Source organism: Pangasianodon hypophthalmus, chromosome 21 (genome assembly GCF_027358585.1).
Source record: "Pangasianodon hypophthalmus isolate fPanHyp1 chromosome 21, fPanHyp1.pri, whole genome shotgun sequence".
NCBI classification, from domain to species: domain Eukaryota; kingdom Metazoa; phylum Chordata; class Actinopteri; order Siluriformes; family Pangasiidae; genus Pangasianodon; species Pangasianodon hypophthalmus.
Genome location: NC_069730.1, coordinates 9,740,816 through 9,762,307, shown reverse-complemented (window position 1 = coordinate 9,762,307; position 21,492 = coordinate 9,740,816). Strand labels below are relative to the sequence as shown.

General features: G+C 39.0%; 1 protein-coding gene across 4 annotated transcripts in view; it reads right to left on the bottom strand.

The window, feature by feature from the left end:
* arhgap12a (Rho GTPase activating protein 12a) overlaps positions 1–21,492 on the bottom strand; it is a 120,832-nt gene that overhangs the window by 98,793 nt on the left and 547 nt on the right. For all 4 annotated transcript variants that reach the window (XM_053227452.1, XM_053227451.1, XM_053227453.1 and 1 more), the window contains exon 2: positions 570–1,554. In XM_053227452.1, coding sequence (XP_053083427.1) covers positions 570–1,484 — 915 coding nt within the window. In that variant the 5' untranslated portion in view covers positions 1,485–1,554. The remainder of the gene's footprint in view (positions 1–569; positions 1,555–21,492) is intronic.

Genomic DNA, 21,492 nt, shown 5'->3' with positions numbered 1-21,492 from the left:
GAGCAGGCCACTTTCACTCTTACAGCGGCTAAAGCAGGCAGTCAGGGACGAAGCTTGCAGGGCAAAGAAACCCATGTTATTAACATGGGGCATTACTGGACTTAGTGATGTGTGACACCTTTAACCCATTTGGACTTAACTCATTCATTCATTTATAGTAACTGCTTTATTCATATCAGTGTTGCTGTGGTTTAAATTGCTTATTTCTTTATGTTTTAGGAAACAGAATCAACTAAGATCACTAGAAAATATTGTAGATGGAAAAACCAAACCAACTGTGGGAGCAAGCAGAACTGGTCAAAATCTAAATTGTAGCAGATAAATTTGGTCAACAGTACCTGGGTGAGCAGGAGGGATTGGTCAGAATTCCTTTAGGGGTGGGATTTAACAAAAACAATCCCATGCACACCTCAGCTTTTACGTTTATTTACTGTGATGTCAGTGTCCTAAACGTTTTTCCAGTAAAAACTTCTTCTGGAAGTGTGATGTGAGCGAAACACTGAGGGACACTTGCAATGAAGTTGGAAATGAGTTAGTCCTTATGTGTTGTTTATAAAAGCATCCCCTACCTGGAGCTGCTCGGTCGAACTGCTGCTGAGCTCATCCCCAGATTCCAAATCACTCCGATTTTTCTCTGTTGCCTCCCTGGGAGATTCTTCAGGTGCAGCAGTCTTGCGTCGCCATCCTTCTCCCTTTCTCTCCTTTTCTCCCTCAAATGCTCTCTCTCCTTCTTTCCTCTTCTCTTTCAGTCCATCCCCTCCTTTCTCTCCATCTCGATCACATCTTTCTTCACTTTTTCGTCCCCTTGATTGATCCTCTCCTATCTCTCCTTCTCTCTTCCTCTCCCTCTCTGTATCTCTATCACAGCCTCCATCTCTTTTCCTTTCTCTGTCCCCTGTCCATGCTTCTTCTTTCTTCCTATCACCTCCTCCTTCTCTCTTCCTCTCCCTCTCTCCATCACCTGCTGTTGCTTCTTCTCTCCTCTTCTCCCTCTCTCCCTCCCTATCAGTCTCTCCATCCAAATCCAGTGGTGCTCGGAGCCTTAGGGGGGACTGCCCCTGCCCTGTCTGGTTTTTTGGACTGATTTTGTCCTCGTTGGGTGCTGCTGGATATCCAAAATAGGGTGACTGAGCAAGACTTTGCTTGTTCAAACTCTCATCAGACTGTTTGAGTTCTAGGGCAGTTAGACCTTTTTTCTCAGATCCTCCTCTTGCCCCGACCCCACCTCCAGTGTGCGGGAGAGGTTTGGTGGGTGGCATGAGGGCTCGCCGCACTTCCCGGACATACTGGGCAGGTACGTAAAAAGGCTTACTGCCCTCCTCCTTACGGACCTGCCACCAGTCTTCATTGGTCTTTTTTACCAGCAAGTAACATTCACCTTGCTTGACTGTAATCATACGGTCTTTAAACTTGTACTCATAGTCGTACTCCACCTCAATGTACGGCTGACCTGGGGCGACTGCGAGGTCGCTGCGATCAGCCATCCCTTCCTTAGAGGCCAGAGGTCAAAGTTTTCGAAGCATTCTCTCCAGACCTGGACCAATACAAACACATCTGAAGAAAAAAGAAAGAGAACTGCTAATTTGCATGGCAATGCCTCTACTGCTATTTGCAAAATCCAACAAATAAAATAAATGGGTTAAACTGATCACTTTGAATGTACACTGATTAAATGTATTTATTTGTTTCTGGCATACAAAAAAAACCTTAGGAAGACTACTTAATTTCGGCTGAACACTTCTAAGTCAGAATAGACAATTTCAAAATCAGAGACATTTTTAGGGCTGCAGCTAATCATTATTTTGTTAATTGATTAATCTAGTGATTTTTTGATTATTTGATCAATTAATTGGGTTTTTATTGGTGTGTGCGTGTGTACATGGGCACAGACTCACCCAAACTGGACTGCAGAAGAGAAAAAAAATCACCAGTTTACAACTGTCCAGTTTCAGTGAGTCTGTGCTCCTGATAGCCTCAGATTGTTGTTCTTGGCTGAGATGCATGCTGAGATGCTTTTCTGCTCACCACTGTAAAGAGTGATTATTTGAGTTACTATATCCTTTTTGGGATATTTTCCTCTGATCTCTCTCATCAACAAGGTGCTTCATCCTGCAGACCCTCAGCACAGAGGACGTTTTTTGTTTTTCACACCATTCTGTGTAAATTCTAGAGACTGTTTTGGAGGTCTATTTACTCAAACCAGCCCGCCCATCTGGTACCAACATCCATGCCATGGTTAAAGACACAGAGATTATATTTTTTCCACTTTCTAATGTCTGATCTGAACATTAACTCTTGACCTGTATGATTTTATGCATTGTGCTGCTGCCACATGATTGGTTGATAAATCAGCAGGTGGACAGTGAGTGTGTGTATATGAATTTTTTTCAGTGACAGAATTGAAAATATCAGGCAAAACATTCAGATATAAATTTAAAGCCAGACAATTTGATAACTAACTTCATTAAAATTATCAACTTGTGTACTAGATCCTTTACCTACACTTTTCATCAAAAACAGATACTACCAGAAGCAATCGAATCTCTTATAAAAAATAATCAATTCTTCCCTTAGCACTGGCTATGTACCTAAATCTTTTAAACTAGCAGTTATCAAAGTTATCAAAATAAAGTTATTATTAAGTTTTCTATTTGCACATAAATTGTGACATAATTCAAATACAAATACCGTATTACTGTTTGCATTTTTGTTTGCACGAATGTACAATGTCTGCCAAATTTCAAATGGAAAAGCAAGAAAGTCCAGTTGCAATTGCATTTCCCATGTCTTATGAGTTATGATACTGTCACATCGAAATAGCAATAGCAATTACCCTGTTTGCTATTTCACTTCTTTGGCGATGCACACAGAGCCTGCCAAAATTCAAATGCAATTGCAATTCCCTTTGCATTCGCATTTCCGATGCCTTGCACAGAAACCTGCCAATCAGTGTTGGCGGTGGGAGTACACTATGGGGCGTGTTTATATTTCGAAGTGACTTCAGTCACAATCGATGGCCAAAAGTAGTAATGGGAATCCCGGCTCTTTTTATTGAGCCAAATCGTTTGGCCCAGCTCAGCAATAAGAGTCAGCACACTTAACTGTATAATGTTTAATACTTGCAATTGAACCAAAGTGTATAATGTTCATGTTTCCTGAATTAAAAAAAAGAGCTGGCTCTTTCAGCTCCCAAACAACTCAACTAAACAAAAGTAGTACAACTTCTGGCTTTTCTAATTCAGCCAAATTTAGCAATGTTTTCACCTATGATTGGTATGCGTGCACATATATATCACTTAAAGTATTCAATGAAATTACACTAAATTTTATAATTTCCAGAATACCATAATTTTACATTATGTTTGGTATAAAAACCTTAAATAATGTAAAAACATCAAACACTACTACACATGTGTATTGAACTTTTTATTTATATTGAACTATCCAAAACACAAACCATTCCAAATAAATCACACTCAAAACAGAACACTGTGTGCCATATAACAAATAAAAAATAAACTACAGTGTGCAAATTTGGATGTACAATTCTAATATGCCTGTGAAGGTTGTTAGTAGACCATGCTAGATATGATATGTTTACCTTACAAATTCTACATTCTGCCTTTATGTTATTAAAATGTATCCAAATGCTACTTCGTTTGTGACTGTCACTCATCTTGTTTTCTGACCCGAAATTAAGGACTGTGCAACGCATGCAGGAGTGAAGCATCAGCACAATCGTCTGCACGTTTTCCTTCTGACATCACTTCCAAATACAAACCCACCCCATAATATACTCCCACCCCCAAAACTGATTGGCAGGCTTCTGTGCAAGGCATCGGAAATGCAAAAGCAAAGGCAATTGCGATTGCATCTGAATTTTGGCAGGCTCCGTAAGCGAAGCAGAGGAAGTAAAATAGCAAACGGGGTAAATTCTACTGCTATTTCGATATGACAGGGCCATAACTCGTAAGACATCGGAAATGCAATTTTCCATCTGAAATTTGGCAGACATTGTACGTTCATTTAAATGAAAATGCAAACGGTAATGCACAATTTGCATTTGTATTTGAATTATGTCACAATTTATGTGTGCACAAATGGAAAACACAACTGCAAATGCAATTTGCAATTGCTTTTGAAATTTGTCCAGAAAATACTTCCATATTTTTAATCAAGCCTGTTGTTAATAGTTTTTTCTTAGATAAAGGAGTAGATCTGGAGGGTTCACAGGCATAGAGTGTTTTGGTGAACTGGGATGTTTGGATGCTGTTGCTACCCCACTCTCACACATTCACTCAGGTTTGTTGATGGTGGAGTGGCTGGCCACTTTTTTCCCAGGGCACCCTCATGTCTGTGTTACCTTCTGGCTCTCCCTTTTAGTTATGCTGTCAGAGCTAGTCATGCCGGAGTCTCTGCTTGCACTCTGCACACAATGTACATTGTCTTTAACCATTACGTGACAATGAGCATACCTAATAATCTCAGTGTGTGTGTGTGTGTGTGTGTGTGTGAGACACACACACACACACACATACACACACACACACACACACATATATATTTAGTTTTTCTAATTGCACCAATAGAGCCCAAAAAGAGAACAGCAATACCCCTGAATATGTACACAGTGGGGACCATCCTACCAAGGATATTACCACCAAATTATCAGTGCCACAGCTGGCAGAGGTGGACCCGGCCGAAGCAGAACCTGTTGCAGAACTTGGTGAGCAGACTGGCGGGAATGAGTCAGCGGAGGTCGGGTCCATCTCAACGGACAACATGGACACAGGTATGGAACATAGTAAAATGATTGCTAATACGGAAGAACCCCTTGTTCAGACTAATGACTAATGGTAATGATGGCAGCGAAACGGAGACGGAAAAAGTGTTTAAAGTGGTTTTAAAAAAAAAACGAACAGACATGGCAGAGAGTGAAGAAAAAGGTGATACAGAAAGTGATGGTGAATTTTCGGATTCCAGTGTCTCGTTATCACAAGTAGAGTGTTCAAGCAGAGGTTATGATGTAGAAGATATTAAACTGTTTCTTAGGTTAACTAAAAATAAGAGAGGAGTCAGTGTTAATGAATATTTTCCTGACTTAAAGAAATTTATAGAGAAAGCGAAGTGCCTGACGACTGAGGGCTGCTGCACAAATAAGGAGTTACAGTGAGGGAAAAAATTATTTGATCCCCTGCTGATTTTGTACGTTTGCCCACTGACAAAGAAATGATCAGTCTATAATTTTAATGATAGGTTTATTTGAACAGTGAGAGACAGAATAACAACAAAAAAAATCCAGAAAAACACATTTCAAAAAAGTTATAAATTGATTTGCATTTTAATGAGTGAAATAAGTATTTGACCCCTTCACAAAACATGACTTAGTACTTGGTGGCAAAACCCTTGTTGGCAATCACAGAGGTCAGACGTTTCTTGTAGTTGGCCACCAAGTTTGCACACATCTCAGGAGGGATTTTGTCCCACTCCTCTTTGCAGATCCTCTCCAAGTCATTAAGGTTTCGAGGCTGACGTTTGGCAACTCGAACCTTCAGCTCCCTCCACAGATTTTTGGGATTAAGGTCTGGAGACTGGCTAGGCCACTCCAGGACCTTAATGTGCTTCTTCTTGAGCCACTCCTTTGTTGCCTTGGCCGTGTGTTTTGGGTCATTGTCATGCTGGAATACCTACCCACAACCCATTTTCAATGCCCTGGCTCAGGGAAGGAGGTTCTCACCCAAGATTTGACGGTACATGGCCCCGTCCATCGTCCCTTTGATGCGGTGCAGTTGTCCTGTCCACTTAGCAGAAAAACACCCCCAAAGCATAATGTTTCCACCTCCATGTTTGACGGTGGGGATGGTGTTCTTGGGGTCATAGGCAGCATTCCTCCTCCAAACATGGCGAGTTGAGTTGATGCCAAAGAGCTCAATTTTGGTCTCATCTGACCACAACACTTTCACCCAGTTCTCCTCTGAATCATTCAGATGTTCACTGGCAAACATGCTTTCTTGAGCAGGGGGACCTTGCGGGCGCTGCAGGATTTCAGTCCTTCACGGCGTAGTGTGTTACCAATTGTTTTCTTGGTGACTATGGTCCCAGCTGCCTTGAGATCATTGACAAGATCCTCCCATGTAGTTTTGGGCTGATTCCTCACCGTTCTCATGATCATTGAAACTCCTCGAGGTGAGATCTTGCATGGAGCCCCAGATCGAGGGAGATTGACAGTTATTGTGTGTTTCTTCCATTTGCAAATAATCGCACCAACTGTTGTCACCTTCTCTCCAAGCTGCTTGGCAATGGTCTTGTAGCCCATCCCAGCATTGTGTAGGTCTACAATCTTGTCCCTGACATCCTTGGACAGCTCTTTGGTCTTGGCCATGGTAGAGAGTTTGGAATCTGATTGATTGATTGCTTCTGTGGACAGGTGTCTTTTATACAGGTAACAAGCTGAGATTGGGAGCACTCAGCTCGTTACCTGTATAAAAGACACCTGGGAGCCAGAAATCTTGCTGATTGATAGGGGATCAAATACTTATTTCACTCATTAAAATGCAAATCAATTTGTAACTTTTTTGAAATGCGTTTTTCTGGATTTTTTTGTTGTTATTCTGTCTCTCACTGTTAAAATATAACTACCATTAAAATTATAGACTGATCATTTCTTTGTCAGTGGGCAAACGTACAAAATCAGCATAATTTTTTCCCTCACTGTATATCGTCTGAAAAAAATAGTGAGGAAACCCATAACTGACATGAAAAATGCAAAAAGTAAGAAAGCTTAGTTATATGAGAGAAGATAGGCTGTTTTTTTAGATGGTGTTTAATTCTTTGTTCATTCTTTATGAGTGTAGTTCATATAGCTACTTTAAACTTGAATGTCACAAGAGACAAAAAAAAGGGCAGAACTGTTTGAGGTGCTTTCACAAAAGAAAATATATAATCTTCCTACAAGAAACACATAGTGATGTTAAGAATGTCATCAACTGGAAAAGAGAATGCGGAGGAGTTTCTATTTTCAGTCATAACTCTTCTATTAGTGGGGGAGGTGCAATATTTCCTAAGAATTTTTGTCCAGACTCCTATGAGGTTGATGAGATTGTAAAAGGCAGACTGTTGAAAATGAAAGCTTATCTTGATGGCTATGTTTTTGTTTTTATTTGTGTGTATGTGCCAACATTAGCAAAGGAAAGGCCGTTTCATTTTATAACAAATTTTGTGAAACTCTACAATGTTGTAGTGGGGAAGAACATTTATTTTAGATGGAGAATTTAATTGTACTGAACAAGACATAGATAGGGACCATGTTGAACCACATATAACTTCTCGTAAATGCCTTAGACAATTAATCAACATGTAAGAGTTGAGTGATATTTGGAGACAGTTCAATAAGAATAAAGATTGGTTTTATGTTTTAAAGCATCATTTAAATATTTTCAGATGTCTTATTACCCCAGTTGCTTTCTCAGTCCACTGTATTGTGCAATGTTTTTTACTTTGAGTTCTGTTAAGCTAAAAAGGGCATATTGCCACTTTAATACAGCACTGTTGAATAAGATTTATTTTTTTTCTTTGAAGTTCTTTGGGATGATTTTAAGTCTACAAGAACGTCTTTTAGAACTGTCCAAGAGTGGTGGGACTATGGCAAGGTACAGATTAAACAGTTTTGTCAACACTCTTAACGTCACTCTGGAGTTAACATGATCTATGAAAAACCAAAAAACCAAAATTATCCACTTGCAAAAGTTAGCTGAGTTAATGAAAGATGAAATATATTTAGAAATGCTTTCTGCAAAAAAGAATCAGTGGTTGGATCTATTGGGAATCAAATCACAGGAGACTCTGGTCTGGTCACCCTTTCTGAATGTGAATCATTTGGACGCACCGACCAAATATTTCTTCAGCCTAGAGAAGAAGAATGGTCAAAATAGGTTCATTCATGCCTTACGTTAATAATCTGGAGTACTATTGTCTCACCAAACATTTATCAGGAGAAAAATTTGTATAGGAGTGAGTTCTCATGACAATGCTTATAATGAACATCTTCCCCAGCTGACACAGGAAGCCAATGCTGTGGGTATAAAAGAACTGTAAAAGGTTCTTCAAAGTATGGAGCATGGAAAAGCAGCTGGAACTGATGGGCTCCCATCTGACTTTTATAAGTCCCTATGGGAATGAAAGTCTATCTGGAAGGTTGCTGCCGGTAAGTTAACAGACTTAACAGACATTAAAAATTGGTGCCCTATCTCACTCCTTTGCAGCCTTTACAAGCTGCCCTCCAAAGTTTCAGCAAATAGAATGGCTCGTGTTGGGTCAGGTTATTCATCTGGACCAGACCTATTGTGTGCCCGGCAGGACATTTTCAATAACATCTCTAGTCCGCCAAGATACCGCTAGATGGGTCAGGTTATTCATCTGGACCAGACCTATTGTGTGCCCGGCAGGACATTTTCAATAACATCTCTAGATACCGCCAAAATGTTTAACATAGACTTCGGCTTGATTTCCTTTGATCAAAAGCATTTGAGCAAGTTGAACTTGATTATTTGTGAAAAGTTTTAGAAGTTCTTGGCTTTTGCAAAGATTTCATCGATAAGGTCATGGTTCCCTATAATGCTGTTGAGAGTGTACTAAAGATAAATGGTGGCTTATGCTCTCCTTTTAAAGTTCTTACAAGGTTGTTGTATGACAAGGATGCTCATTGTCTGGAATGCTGTATTCCGTAGCCATAGAACCTTTGTTACAACAGATTAGAACAAAAATACATGGTCTATGCATACCGAGATGTATAAACAAAATTCAGGTATCAGCGTATGCCGATGATGTCATAGTCATGATAAAAAGACAAAGTGATGTAGATACCTTATGAAATTTAGTAGAAAGTTTTGGTTCCCTATCCTCTGCTCAGGTGAACTGGAATAAGATTGTTTGGGAACTGGTTGGGTGAGAAACCAAAACTTCCAGATGGTCTATTTTGGGGAATGGGGCTTCACATATTTAGGAGTCTTTTTGGGAGATGAGGCCAATGCAATGAAAAACTGGGAGGGGAGGCTTGAAAAGGTGGAGGGTCGCTTAGCAAAATGGAATTGGTTGATACCTAATTTGTCATATAGGGGATGAGTTTTAATAGTTAATAATTTAGTGGCATCATCCCTGTAGCACAAATTTTTGTCTGCTTCACCCGTTAACAAAAACTTGTGAGTGAGTCTGAAGTGGCCGATTCGGCAACGGGTGTAGATTATATGGTTCCAGTGATTATCCAAGTAGAAATGACATTTTATACCAACAACAGGGTTGATTTCATGAAGTTCATTTGTACTACATTGGTCCCAATGTTTGCCACTTTTTAAAGACAAGAGAGTTTATAATGAGTTTGAGGTCTACAATAGGACACTTTTTGAGCTCTGAAGATGAGGCCTCCTTAGCAGCAGCACCTACTTTTTTTTTTTAATTCTGTGCCTCCAAAGACCACAGTCCATTTAAAATTTCTACAACAGCTGGGTGTTCATTTTTAAGGGATGCCAGAGTTTGAAGACATGACTTTGGGTCTGTTAGTAATAGGAAATTTTGTTGTTGAGAAGTTTTAATATGATCCAGTGCCAAAAATAATAGCATTGGCTTCTGCAGTAAAAAACTGAACTGCGGGAATCTGTATTCCACTTTTCTGAAGGTTGCAGAAGTGTGTCTGACCTAGTACACTTAGATCTACTTTTATATTTTCTAGATGGGGCTTAATCCGTAGTGCAAACAGACAAATATGTCTTGGCTTTCTCACATACAACAATGAAGCCTGAAGTGAGATTACTTTTGCAATGTTGTTTATTTTGATACTAAAAGTAACGGATAAAAATACTACCTTGAGGCACTCCTAGCTCTTGTCTTTGTAAGTCAGAGAGGGTATTATCTACTCTGACGTTACAAAGTCTGTTACATAAAAGTTGTCCTCTGAAACCAAGTTGATGTAAATCCTTAAAATACCATACTTCCAGGTTGTACCATATGCTTTCTCTAAATCAAAGAAAACAGCAATTGTGTATTCCATTCTTATAAAAGATGAGGTGATCTATAGTGCTTCTTCCTTTTCTAATCCCACACTGAGTATTAGCATCCATACAAGGTGTTCATTAACCATCATCTCCATTGTTTTACATAAACAACTTGGCAGGGCTATGGGATGATAACTGGAAGGTTCACTGTGATCGTTCCCTGCTTTGTAATGGGAATGATTACCGCTTCTTTCCAAGAAGATGGAATATGTCCTGATATCCAAATGGAGTTAAAAATTTTTTGAAAGCAAGCACAAAGTAGTATGAGGTAAATTCTTTAAAAACTAATAGTGGATGTTATCTGGAACAACAGCCATATCATGTGATCTGTTTATGGCCCGCATTAATTCTTCCATTAATGTGGAGAAAGTTAACACCTTTCTTTTTTTCCAAGCCATTCTATTTGCTGAAACTTTGGAGAGCAGCTTGCAAGGATTATTCGCAATTTCTTGTTTTGTGGCTAATATATTTTATCTTGATATTTAATGTGCTGAATTTGAGGTCTGCAGTTTTTACCCATCATACAGTCAGATTCCAAACCTTCTTCCTAGAAGTCTTTCATGAAATGCTGGAAAAAATTGTTTCCAACTTTGCTTCTTAGCTTCATTAATTACCCTTCATGCTTTTGCTCTGCCTAGTTTTAATTTAATGAGGTTTTCAGTTGTTGGACTTCTGAATAAGGATCTCTCTGCCTTTTTCCAATATTTTATAGTATTTTTGCAGTTGTCATTGAAGCATGGCAGACGAATTATGTTTCGTATTGGGTGAAGTTTTTGGAATAGTATCATCTGCTATGGAAGCTAAAATACTAGTTAATGTGTTAATAGGATCTGGGTCATCTTCAGAAAAAGCATTAAACCTCTCACAACATAGAGGCTGAAAGAGGTACCGGTTTTTTAATGCTTTTTTTTTTTAGAATGTCATCACTGTACTCTAGACCCTTCTACTCTATCTTTTAGAACTAGAATAAGTGGAAAATGGTCACTTCCACAGATATCATGCCACACTCTCCACAAGAGATCCAGTAATATCTCAGGCTGACAGATAGTGAAGTCGATTGCTGAGTGGGTACCATGTCCTGGGTATTTTTGAGAGTTAAAGCACCTCAAAGGGTTGGGAATAAATAAGTTCACAGGAACATTCATATATCCAATAATGATTCATTTTGGTGGGTGACGTTTATTGAGGGTAATAATGTACGTGCCAGTTTTAAAATTTCTGTCTTCTCTTTTGATTGTTATCCTCTTCACGTGCATCAATCCTTGAGTTTTAAATTCTAGAGCAATCTTATCTTCTTCTACACCATCTAATTCTTCACATCTTTCACTACACCAGCTATTCTAGCAATGCCCTTATAAATGGCAAAAGGAGATGGTTTTGTGATCAGCATATCCGATGACCAAACCAAAAAGGCAGTAGCACTTAAACAGATATGCCAGCTGCTGAGTAAGATTAGAAAAGTTGTGACATTTTTCCATAAAGGCACGACAGCAGCTCATGCTCTGAAAATCAAGCAGGAGATGCTGACATACCTGTTCACAAATTAATACATGAAGTCCCAACTCGATGGAACACCATTTGGAGCAGCAGCCTGCCATCTACTCTGCCCTGACGGACAAAAATTTTAAGAAGAATTTCAAGGATATTGCAGCATTGTCCGATAGTGAACTGAAACTGGCAGAGGAAATGATTCATCTGCTTAAACCCCTCAAGACAATTACAACCCTTTCGAGCACTGAAACAACTCCCTCTGTGTCAATGGTCCTCCGTCTAAGGACAATGATTCTAAAATCCATGGCACCTGCAGATCATGACAGTCCAACCATAAAAGATGCGAAGGCAGCCCTACTCAGGACTTTTCAATGCAGATACACAGATCCTACCCTTGAGCCTCATTCCTTGATCCAAGGTTTAATTCTCTGCTTTACCTGGATGCAGCCTTGTGCCTGAATATTTACAGTGGGCTCATCAGAGAGATTGTGGAACAGCAGGTGATTTTTATAATAAATAAATAGGATATTATCCATATTTAAAAAAGAAATACTTAAAAATTGATGTAATAATAAGTAATAATAATTAAACAATATTTTAATTGTGTATAGAAATTATTAACTTATCAACTAATATTTTGTCTTGGTCTTTGAAATTTATTTTTGCAGGGTCAATAATAATCAACAGAGCCTGTTGAAATGCTTTCAAGATCAAGAAACTTTCAAGATAGTTGCTGTACAGAAATAAAACATGACAAAAAAGAAAGTAGCTGCCTATCTGTACAGTTTTTTTCCATCAGCTTACATTCAAAGGAAATGAAAAGAATCTATACCCGTTTGGGTGTGTTTATGTAGGCATTTGTAGAACTCCTCTTTATCTCACACATACATGCTTGCATATGACTGCTTTTTCCCTACCTCTGGGTACAATTATTCATAAACACAGTATTAGCTTCCACTGCTATGATGATGACACAATTCTATCTTTTAGCAAAGCCAGATGACAAACACCAACTTAATAAAGGTGAAGAATGTGTAAAGGACATTAGACACTTGATGCTAGGTCACTTACTCCAACTGAATTCCAACAAGACAGAAGTACTTCTACTTGTGGCTCCTCTCACACTCTTGACCTACCCGATTCATCCTAATACTTCTTCTGCTTGGATAACATGGCGATGGGTCTTGCTTAAATTAACAGCAGTCTTTCTTAAATAAACACACTCACTTATAAATATAGCTAGTGCCAGAATCTGTATGAACATACATTTTTTGTCAACAATTACAATTTTTAATTAATATATATATATATATATATATATATATATATATATATATATATATATATATATATATATATATATATATATATAAAATAGTTAGTTCCTGTTATCATGTACATTATAGCAGCTATAAACATTTGTTCCAACATGAAAAATATTTTTATCTCTCTCTTGAATAAGACAAAAACCAAAAGTTTGTGATGTTACCTCTGTCCTGAATACTTCTCTGTGGCAGAAAACAGACTGACCAAGTGCTGACAGCCAAGACATAAAACATTTTCTTGCAGAAATCTTCACCGTAGCAATGATTATATGTTTTTCTTTGGTAAATAACAACACATTTTAATCAGTTTATAATTAGATTATGTAGAATTACAGCCACTATTGTCAGAGCTGCTGTAATCTACACCTTCAGATTTGAGAATTCAACAGTGCTATGGTATAAAGTACATTTATGAAACAATCTAGAGTGTTAATGAGTTAATTTTAAATCTATGAAGTGCTTTACAAATCTAATAGATTTACACATGATATGCAAAGTATGATGGGAGACACCTATATATGTCTGTACACAATTCAACTCAATCATATTCAATTCAGTTTATTTATATAGCACTTTTAACAGTGGACACTGTCACAAAGCAGCTTTATAGAAATCCGGATATAGACTTTTTTTTTTTCCCCTAATGAACAAGCCAGCTAGTAACGTAGTTAACAAAACAACGAGCTTCGATAAAAGAAGACATCTCAGCCCTCATTCAAGAGTCCATGGTGCCGCTTCAGACATCGATGAATGCTTTAACAGAGACATTAGCAAGCTTTCAGTCCCGCCTGTGCTCCACAGAGACACGATACAGCGATAACTTTTCGGTGCTGGCTGCGGCCGAAAAAAACTATCAAAACTCTTAAAGAGCAAAACGCGATGCTTATGGATCGAGTTGATGACTTGGAAAACCGGTCACAGAGAGCAAATCTCAGGATTTTAAACGTTCCAGAGAACAGCGAGAAAGGCCAGTCTACTGTCAAGTACATGTCTGAGATGCTAATGGAAATCAATGGTCAGAAAATAATAGTAAATGTGGAACTTCCAATCAAGATCTTATCCCAAAGACACTGAAGGATTTGATTTTGGATAACAGATCTTCTGAAAGCCAGAAGTAAAGCATGCAAAATTCTTCATGGTTGTTATTTTACACCCTTTCACCTCTGATTACATAATAGAATGGCGCAAATGGTTTTACCACCAACACTGACTCTTTGTCAGTGGAAAAGGGGTAACAGTGTCATCACATAACCAGTAAAAGAAAAATCCTGCTTACGAAGAAGCTATCCACTTTTCTTCTTCCCTCAGCAACATACACTAACTGAGGACTTTATTAGGAACGCTGTTCTAATATTGAGTAGGGCCTCACTTTGCTCTCAAAACAGCCTCAATTCTAGCATGGATTCAACAAGATGTTGGAAACTTTCCTTTGAGATTCTGGTCTATGTTGACATTATTGCATCACGCAATTCCTGCAGATTTTTCAGGTGCACTTTCATGCTCCGAATCTCCCATTCTACCACAACCCAAAGGTGTTCTTTTGGATTCAGATCCTGTGACTGGGAAGGCCACTGAAGAACATTGTCATGTTCATGAAACCTGTTTGAGGCAAATTTTGCTTTGCAACATGGTGCATGGTCATGCTGGAAGTAGCCATTAGAAGATGGGTAAATTGTGGCCATGACAGGATGCACATAGTCAGTAACAATACTCATCTAGGTTGTGGCATTCAAGCGATGATTGATTGGTATTAACAGGCCCAAAATGTGCCAAGAAAATATTCCCCATACCATTACACCACCTCCACCAGCGTGGACTGTTGACACAGACAGGTTGGGTCCATAGATTCATGCTGTTGGTGTCAAATTCTGACCCTACCATCTGTCTGCCTCAGTGGAAATCGAGATTTATCAGGCCAGGCTACGTTTTTCCAGTCTTCAACTGTCCAGTTTTGGTGAGCCTGTGCCCACTGCAGCCTCAGCTTTCTGTTCTTGGCTGAGACAGAAGGTGAACTTGATGTGGTCTTCTGCTGTTGTAGCCCATCAGCCTTAAGGTTCGACATTGTGCATTCTTGTGACACTGTTGTGCATTCTGAGAAGCTTTTCTGTTCACCATATTTGTACAGAGTGGTTATCTAAGTTACTGTAGCCTTTCTGCCAGTGCAAACCAGTCTAGCCATTCAACAAGGCATTTCCGTCTGCAGAAATGCCGCTCACTGGATGTTTTTTCTTTATTGCGCCATTTTGAACAAACTCTAGAGACTGTATGAAAATATGAGATCAATAGTTACAGAAATACACAAACCAGCCTGCCTGCCACCAACAATCATGCCATGATCAAAATCACAGAGATCACATTTTTCCCCATTCTGAGGGCTGATGCAAATATTAGCTGAAGCTGCTAGCCCATATCTGCATGATTTGATGTGTTGCACTGCTGCCATATCATTGGCTGATTAGATAATTGCATGAATAAGTAGGTGTATAGGTGTTCCAATTAAAGTGCTTCGTGAGTGTAAATATAAATAAAGGACTGTAAAAGACAAACCTTTTGGACTACCGTTTGCTCCTGTGAAACTATGTTAACTGTAGATTGTTTTATTTTAAGTTTTCAAGATTTTTGAAGATACCAATAAGAACTCCAATAAAGCACTTCTAACTCAGCTTTACAAAAATGTATTTTTCCTGTTTACATCTATCCCTTAATCTAACTGTAGTGTGCTGAATCTTTTCCTTCTGTTGGCTCACCTGCATAAATTAGGGCTTTTAAAGTAAATTACATGTATTATATGAGGGTTACATGTATTATATGAGGGTTATTTTGAGTTTTATCTCCACACGGTGACTGTGAGTGTACCTAACCACTTTCCTTCTCCTTCTGCCGAGCTACACTCCTGAGCTGCCGGTGATCCAGACCTCCCCCCCTTCACTCTGGACCTGTCCACCGGCAATGCTTCATACTGCCACGAAAACGCTTCAGCTGTTTTCCATGGACTACACCAACACACATTGTGCTCACACACACGCACACTACAGTGTAAACCCGTATGAGGATGGGTTCTCTGTTGAGCCTGGTTCCTCTCAAGGTTTCTTCCTATCACCATCTCAGGGAGTTTTTCCTTGCCACTGTCGCCCTGCTTGCTCATCAGAGACGGCACACACACACACTTCACTTTACTTTTGTTTGTGTAAAGCTGCTTTGAGACAATGACCTTTGTAAAAAGCGCTATACAAATAAAAATGAATTGAATTGAATTGAATTAAACTGGGGTGTGTTGTAAGCATGTGTAAGCATGTAAATAAGAGACCCATAATGAGCACGAACTTATTAAACTTAGATGAACAAGGGCCAATGTGCATATATTTAGATTAGAGCCCTTTGTTGAGATATACAGTCAGATACATAAGTATTGGACAGTGACACAATCTTATTACTGTGAAAGTTCTTATTTTATTATTCTGAAAGTTATTTTGCCTCTGTACACCACCCCAATGGATTTGAAATGAAGCAGTCAAGATGTGATTGATGTGTAGACTTTCAGCTTTAATTCAAGGGGTTCAACAAAAAAATATTGCATTAACCGTTTACAGCCATTTTTTACATAGTCCCTCCATTTTCACAGGCTCAAAAGTAATTGGACAACACACTGATAGTCAGTTTCATGGCCAGGCATGACCTGTTTCCTCCTTATTTTATGACAAATTAAGGAGATAAAGGTGTGAATTTGATTCCGTGTTGAACTTGCATTTGGTAGCTGTTCATGGGAACTCTCACTATGCGGTCCAAAGAGATGTAAATGCAAGTGAAGAATGCTATCATTAGGCTGAAAAAATAAAACAGACCTGTCAGAAAGATAGCAGAAACCTTAAGAGTGGCCAAATCAACAATTTGGTACATTCTTAAAAAGAAGGTACTGGTGAGCTCAGCAACACCAAACATCCTGGAAGACCACGAAAGACAACTAAAGTGGATGATCGAAGAATTCTTTGAATTCTTGTTGAAGAAAAACTCCTTCATAACGTCTAGCTACCAATGGAACTGGGTCACTGGTATCTATGATGTGATTGTTGATAGAAGTAGCAGGATGAATTCCGACGCATACAGAGCTATACTTTCTGCTCAGACTCAGTCAAATGCTGCAAAACAGATAGGACAGTGCTTCACAGTACAGATGGATAATGACCCAAAACATGCCACAAGAGCAACCCAAGAGCTTGGGGCATGGAATGTTGTTAAATGGCCGAGACAGTCAACTGATTGAGCCAGAAGCCAACTGAGCATACTTTTCACTTACTGAAGATAAAACCAAAGGCAGAAAGTCCCACAAACAAGCAGCAACTGAAGGCAGTTGTAGTAAAGGCCTCGCAAAGCATCTCAAGGAAGGAAACTCAGCATTTGGTGACGTCCATGGTTTTCACGCAGTCACTGACTACAAAGGATTTGCATCCAAGTATTAAAAATAATCCTAATATTAAACCGCTTGAATTATAGCTGAAAGTCTACACTTCAATCACATTTTGATTGCTTCATTTCAAATACATTGTGGTAGTGCACACAAGCATAATTACAAAAATTGTGTCGCAGTCCAAACATTTATGGACCCGGCTGTATATACAAGCACAGTACAGTGAACTTCCACTGATCAAGTACTCTGTCTGCAGTAGACATCAGGAAAACACTGTCCAGAGCTAACCCACATAAGCATGCTGGCCATGACAAGATACCTGGCCGGGGTGCTCAGAGAATATGATCAGCTTACATATGTCCTAACAGACAACTTCAATATCTCCCTGAGCCAAGCAGTTGTCCATATGTGCTTCAAGATGACCGTGATAGAAATTGTCTGTGACAGGCTTAAATGACTGTCGGCCCATTGCACTCACACCAGTCATGATTAAGTTCTTTGAGCAGCTAGTCATGAAACACATAAAGGGCAGTCTTCCCACTACACTGGACCCATTCTAGTAGGCCTACCACCCTAACCGCTCAACCATATCTGCTGCCATCCACCTGTCTCTGACTCACCTGGACAAAAAGGACAATTGCTGTTCACAGACTTCAGCATTTAACACGATCACTAATAGAAAGTAACTAGAAAGTACAGTAACTAAGTACAGTAACTAATAGAAAAGCTGAGCCTGCTTGGTTTGACCACCTCCCTCTGGAACTTGTTCCTGAACTTTATGACCAGTCCGTTAAGATCAGCAACACCACCACACTGAACACCAGCTGTGTGCTTAAGGAACCGCTGTTTACAGTGCTTACCCACGACTGTGCTGCTAAGTACAGTTCCAATCACATCATCAAGTTTGCTGATGATACTACAGAAACCATCTCCACAACAGTCAGATGGGGCAGTCAGATGATCCATCACTGCACACCTGCACCTTATATTTACTGCCACTGGACATTTTACATTATACTTTATCTCTGCTACTACAGTGAATTGCAGCTATCACAGTCAATAGTTTACAGACAATTGTTTCTGTTGTCCTGTCCAGTCCATGTGCACTGGCCTGTGTATTTATTGCATTGTTTGTGGTCTTCTCCCTCTGTTGTGTATCTGCTGTGTATAGTCCTGTGTACTATGCCATTGTACTGTTGTGTTGCACCACAGTGCTGGAGAAATGACATTTCATTCCAATATATACAGGTTATACAGGAGAATAACAATAAAATATCACTTGAACTTTTCTCTGCATTTCCCCACTTTTTATGAAGTTAGAGTTAGCCATGATACAGCGTCCCTGGAACAGAGGTGAAGGACCCAACAGTGGCAGCTAGGCAGTGCTGGGGCTTGAAATTTCTGATCAATAGCTCAGGGCCTTATCCACTAAATGAGGATGATCATGACTGAATATCTGAATGGTGCTGAGTCACTCCACAAAAAGAGTGCCTACAATATGTGTTGGGCTGTATAGGACACCTGCAAACATGTGTTTGCTAAGTGCATATAACCATTCATACAGTGAGTCTATCCCTCTTCTTCACACACAAACCCACAGAGATCAGCCTACAGTTTTTAAATTGACTTTGTTCTTTTAGGACATACAGAATAAATAGCCAGCACACTTTGATCTCCATTTTCTCACTCACACTCAAACAGAGACACTCATGTCTCACATATTTCTTTGATGTCACAGTACATTCTTTCTGATGGTATGCTGTTACAAATGCATTACACAATCAGCACTGTGTCAGGTCAGTGATTTTTCTAAGTGACACACATAGAAGTTATTGCAGAATAACACCATTTACTACCACCTATACTTTTAAAACAATTTCTTGTTAACAACAACAATCAGTGAGGACCTGTACAGCAGGCACCTTTACAAAAAACCATTACCCCTGGCATGTACAAAAGACCACATCTAGGACTGCACTGTGACTGTGAAGTACTTATGATGAGCATTATACACTCACCAGCCACTTTAATAGGAACACCTGCTCATTCTTGCAATTTTACGAATCATGTGGCAGCAGCACAATGCATAAAACCAGGCAGATACAGGTTAAGAGCTTCAGTTCATGTGATCTCAGTGACTTTGACTGTGGTATGGTTGTTGGTGCCAGACAGGCTGATTTGAGTAATTTAGAAACTGTTTATTCTTGGCATTTTCATGAAAACAATAGCTAGAGTTCTGAAATCATTTTCTGCACACCAAGGTCGTTAAAAGTGGCTATTTGAGTTGGCATAGCCTTCCTGTGTGCCTGAACCAGTCTGGCCATTCTCCTCTAACCTCTCATCAACAAGGCACTTCTGTCTGCAGAACTGCCGTTCACTGGATGTTCATGAAAATCCCAGGAGATTGGCAGTATTTGAAATACTTAAACCAGCCCGTCTGGCATCAACAACCATGCCATAGTCTTGGGGTTTGTTCAAATGCTATCAGAAAGATCGTTTTTATTAGTTGAACACACATGAACGCCACCACAAAGTCATAATGAGTGGGAAACTCAGGATTTTCTTTGAGCTCCAAGTTTACAAGTTTCAATCATTGGATGCAATGTCTATATTTGACAGTAAATTTATTGAAATTGAATGAGTATTTAGCAGTGACATGTCTTTGTCAGGCTTTTTTATTTACAAAAAAACAAGCCAATTGCCTGCACAAAATATGATAGCACTGTACAATTACGATATAATATGTAATGATAAAGTTTACAGTGGCTTCATAAATTGATTAAAAACATAAAGCAAAACACCTGATGCGCATTCTTTGCTCTTCAATTTCTAGAAGTAGAGTTTTAACAAACCTTGCTGTATTTTTTTGTAGTTAATTAAGAGAAGCTACTCTGCCATCTTGCTCTGATCAAAGTGACTTGAAAGCACCTGACATCGTAATTACGACCTCCTATGGAATGTGACATCTACAGCAGACAATAAGATTTAAGTAACAATTATGCATGTTAACTGTTTAGTTCTTTATTTTCTTTCAGTAAGGCAAAATAAACTTTTTGGTTTTTATGATACAAAAAAATAATAAAAACAAAAGAAGTTTTCTCATGCCGTCTATTTTTTTCCCCCAAAATCACACCGCTTGTAATTACCACGTCCAAACTTATACACACAAACTTCAGAGAAAGACAGCAAGAGATCACATTTTTTTTGCTACTACATGATTGACTGGCTGGATAATGGCATGAATGAGCAGGTCTACAGCAGGTGTTCCTATTAAAGTGTCCAGTGAGTGTATAATGCTCATCATATATACTTATATACAAATCTAGGAGTCCACTGACAGTCACAGTGCACTCTTAGATGTGGTCTTTTCCAAATGCCAGGGGATAATGGTTTTCTGTAATGAAGATGGCTGTTGTACAAGTTCTCATTGATTATTATTAATAAGACATTGTTTTAAATTGTTTACTTGGTAAGATGACTTCTGTGTGTGTATGGTTTAGCTGTATCACTTAGAGAAATCACTAACCTTACATGGTAGGTGCTCCTATTAAAGTGGCCAGTGAGTGTATTTGCTACATACTGAAAGAGGTGCTACATACCAGTTCATAGTCACTGAAGGATCAAGATTCAATTCTAAACAATATGAAAATCAAAAAGTGCTTAATTTCCATTGTATTGTTGACAATTGCTGATGCTGTTTTTTTCAACACCGGGAATAAAAAATTTAAAAAAAACATTTTTAAAATTAGACCTTATCTAACCTGTTGAAGCACCTTCTGGAAACTGTTTGAAGTGTAAAATACATCGAACGGAACATTATTTTGAAAATGTTACTGACACCGATTTCAAGACTAGGTGAACGACGTGTAAATAACAGACTGGAGTCCAAGCGAACGAAGTAGTAAACGACTTGTTTGCAATTCCTCATCCTACTTTATAACTAAACCTGCCAGTAGTTGCTACAATAAACGTACTTCAGCATGCTCCTCTGTAGATAAATGTTCGATTATCTTCGTTACTAAACACGTCCTTTGTCTTTTCTAACCCTACAAGGGAACAGATTTCGTCTCGGTGACGTTAGTTAGCCACCTTGCTAGCAATCGAAGTTACATGCCTGAGTTAACCTGCCTCGTTTTTTCGCTAACTGTTTATTTGCATATTTTCCGAATTTTCTTTCGAATAGGAAACAACAATGAACGGCTATATTTGACGGCTTGAGCTTATA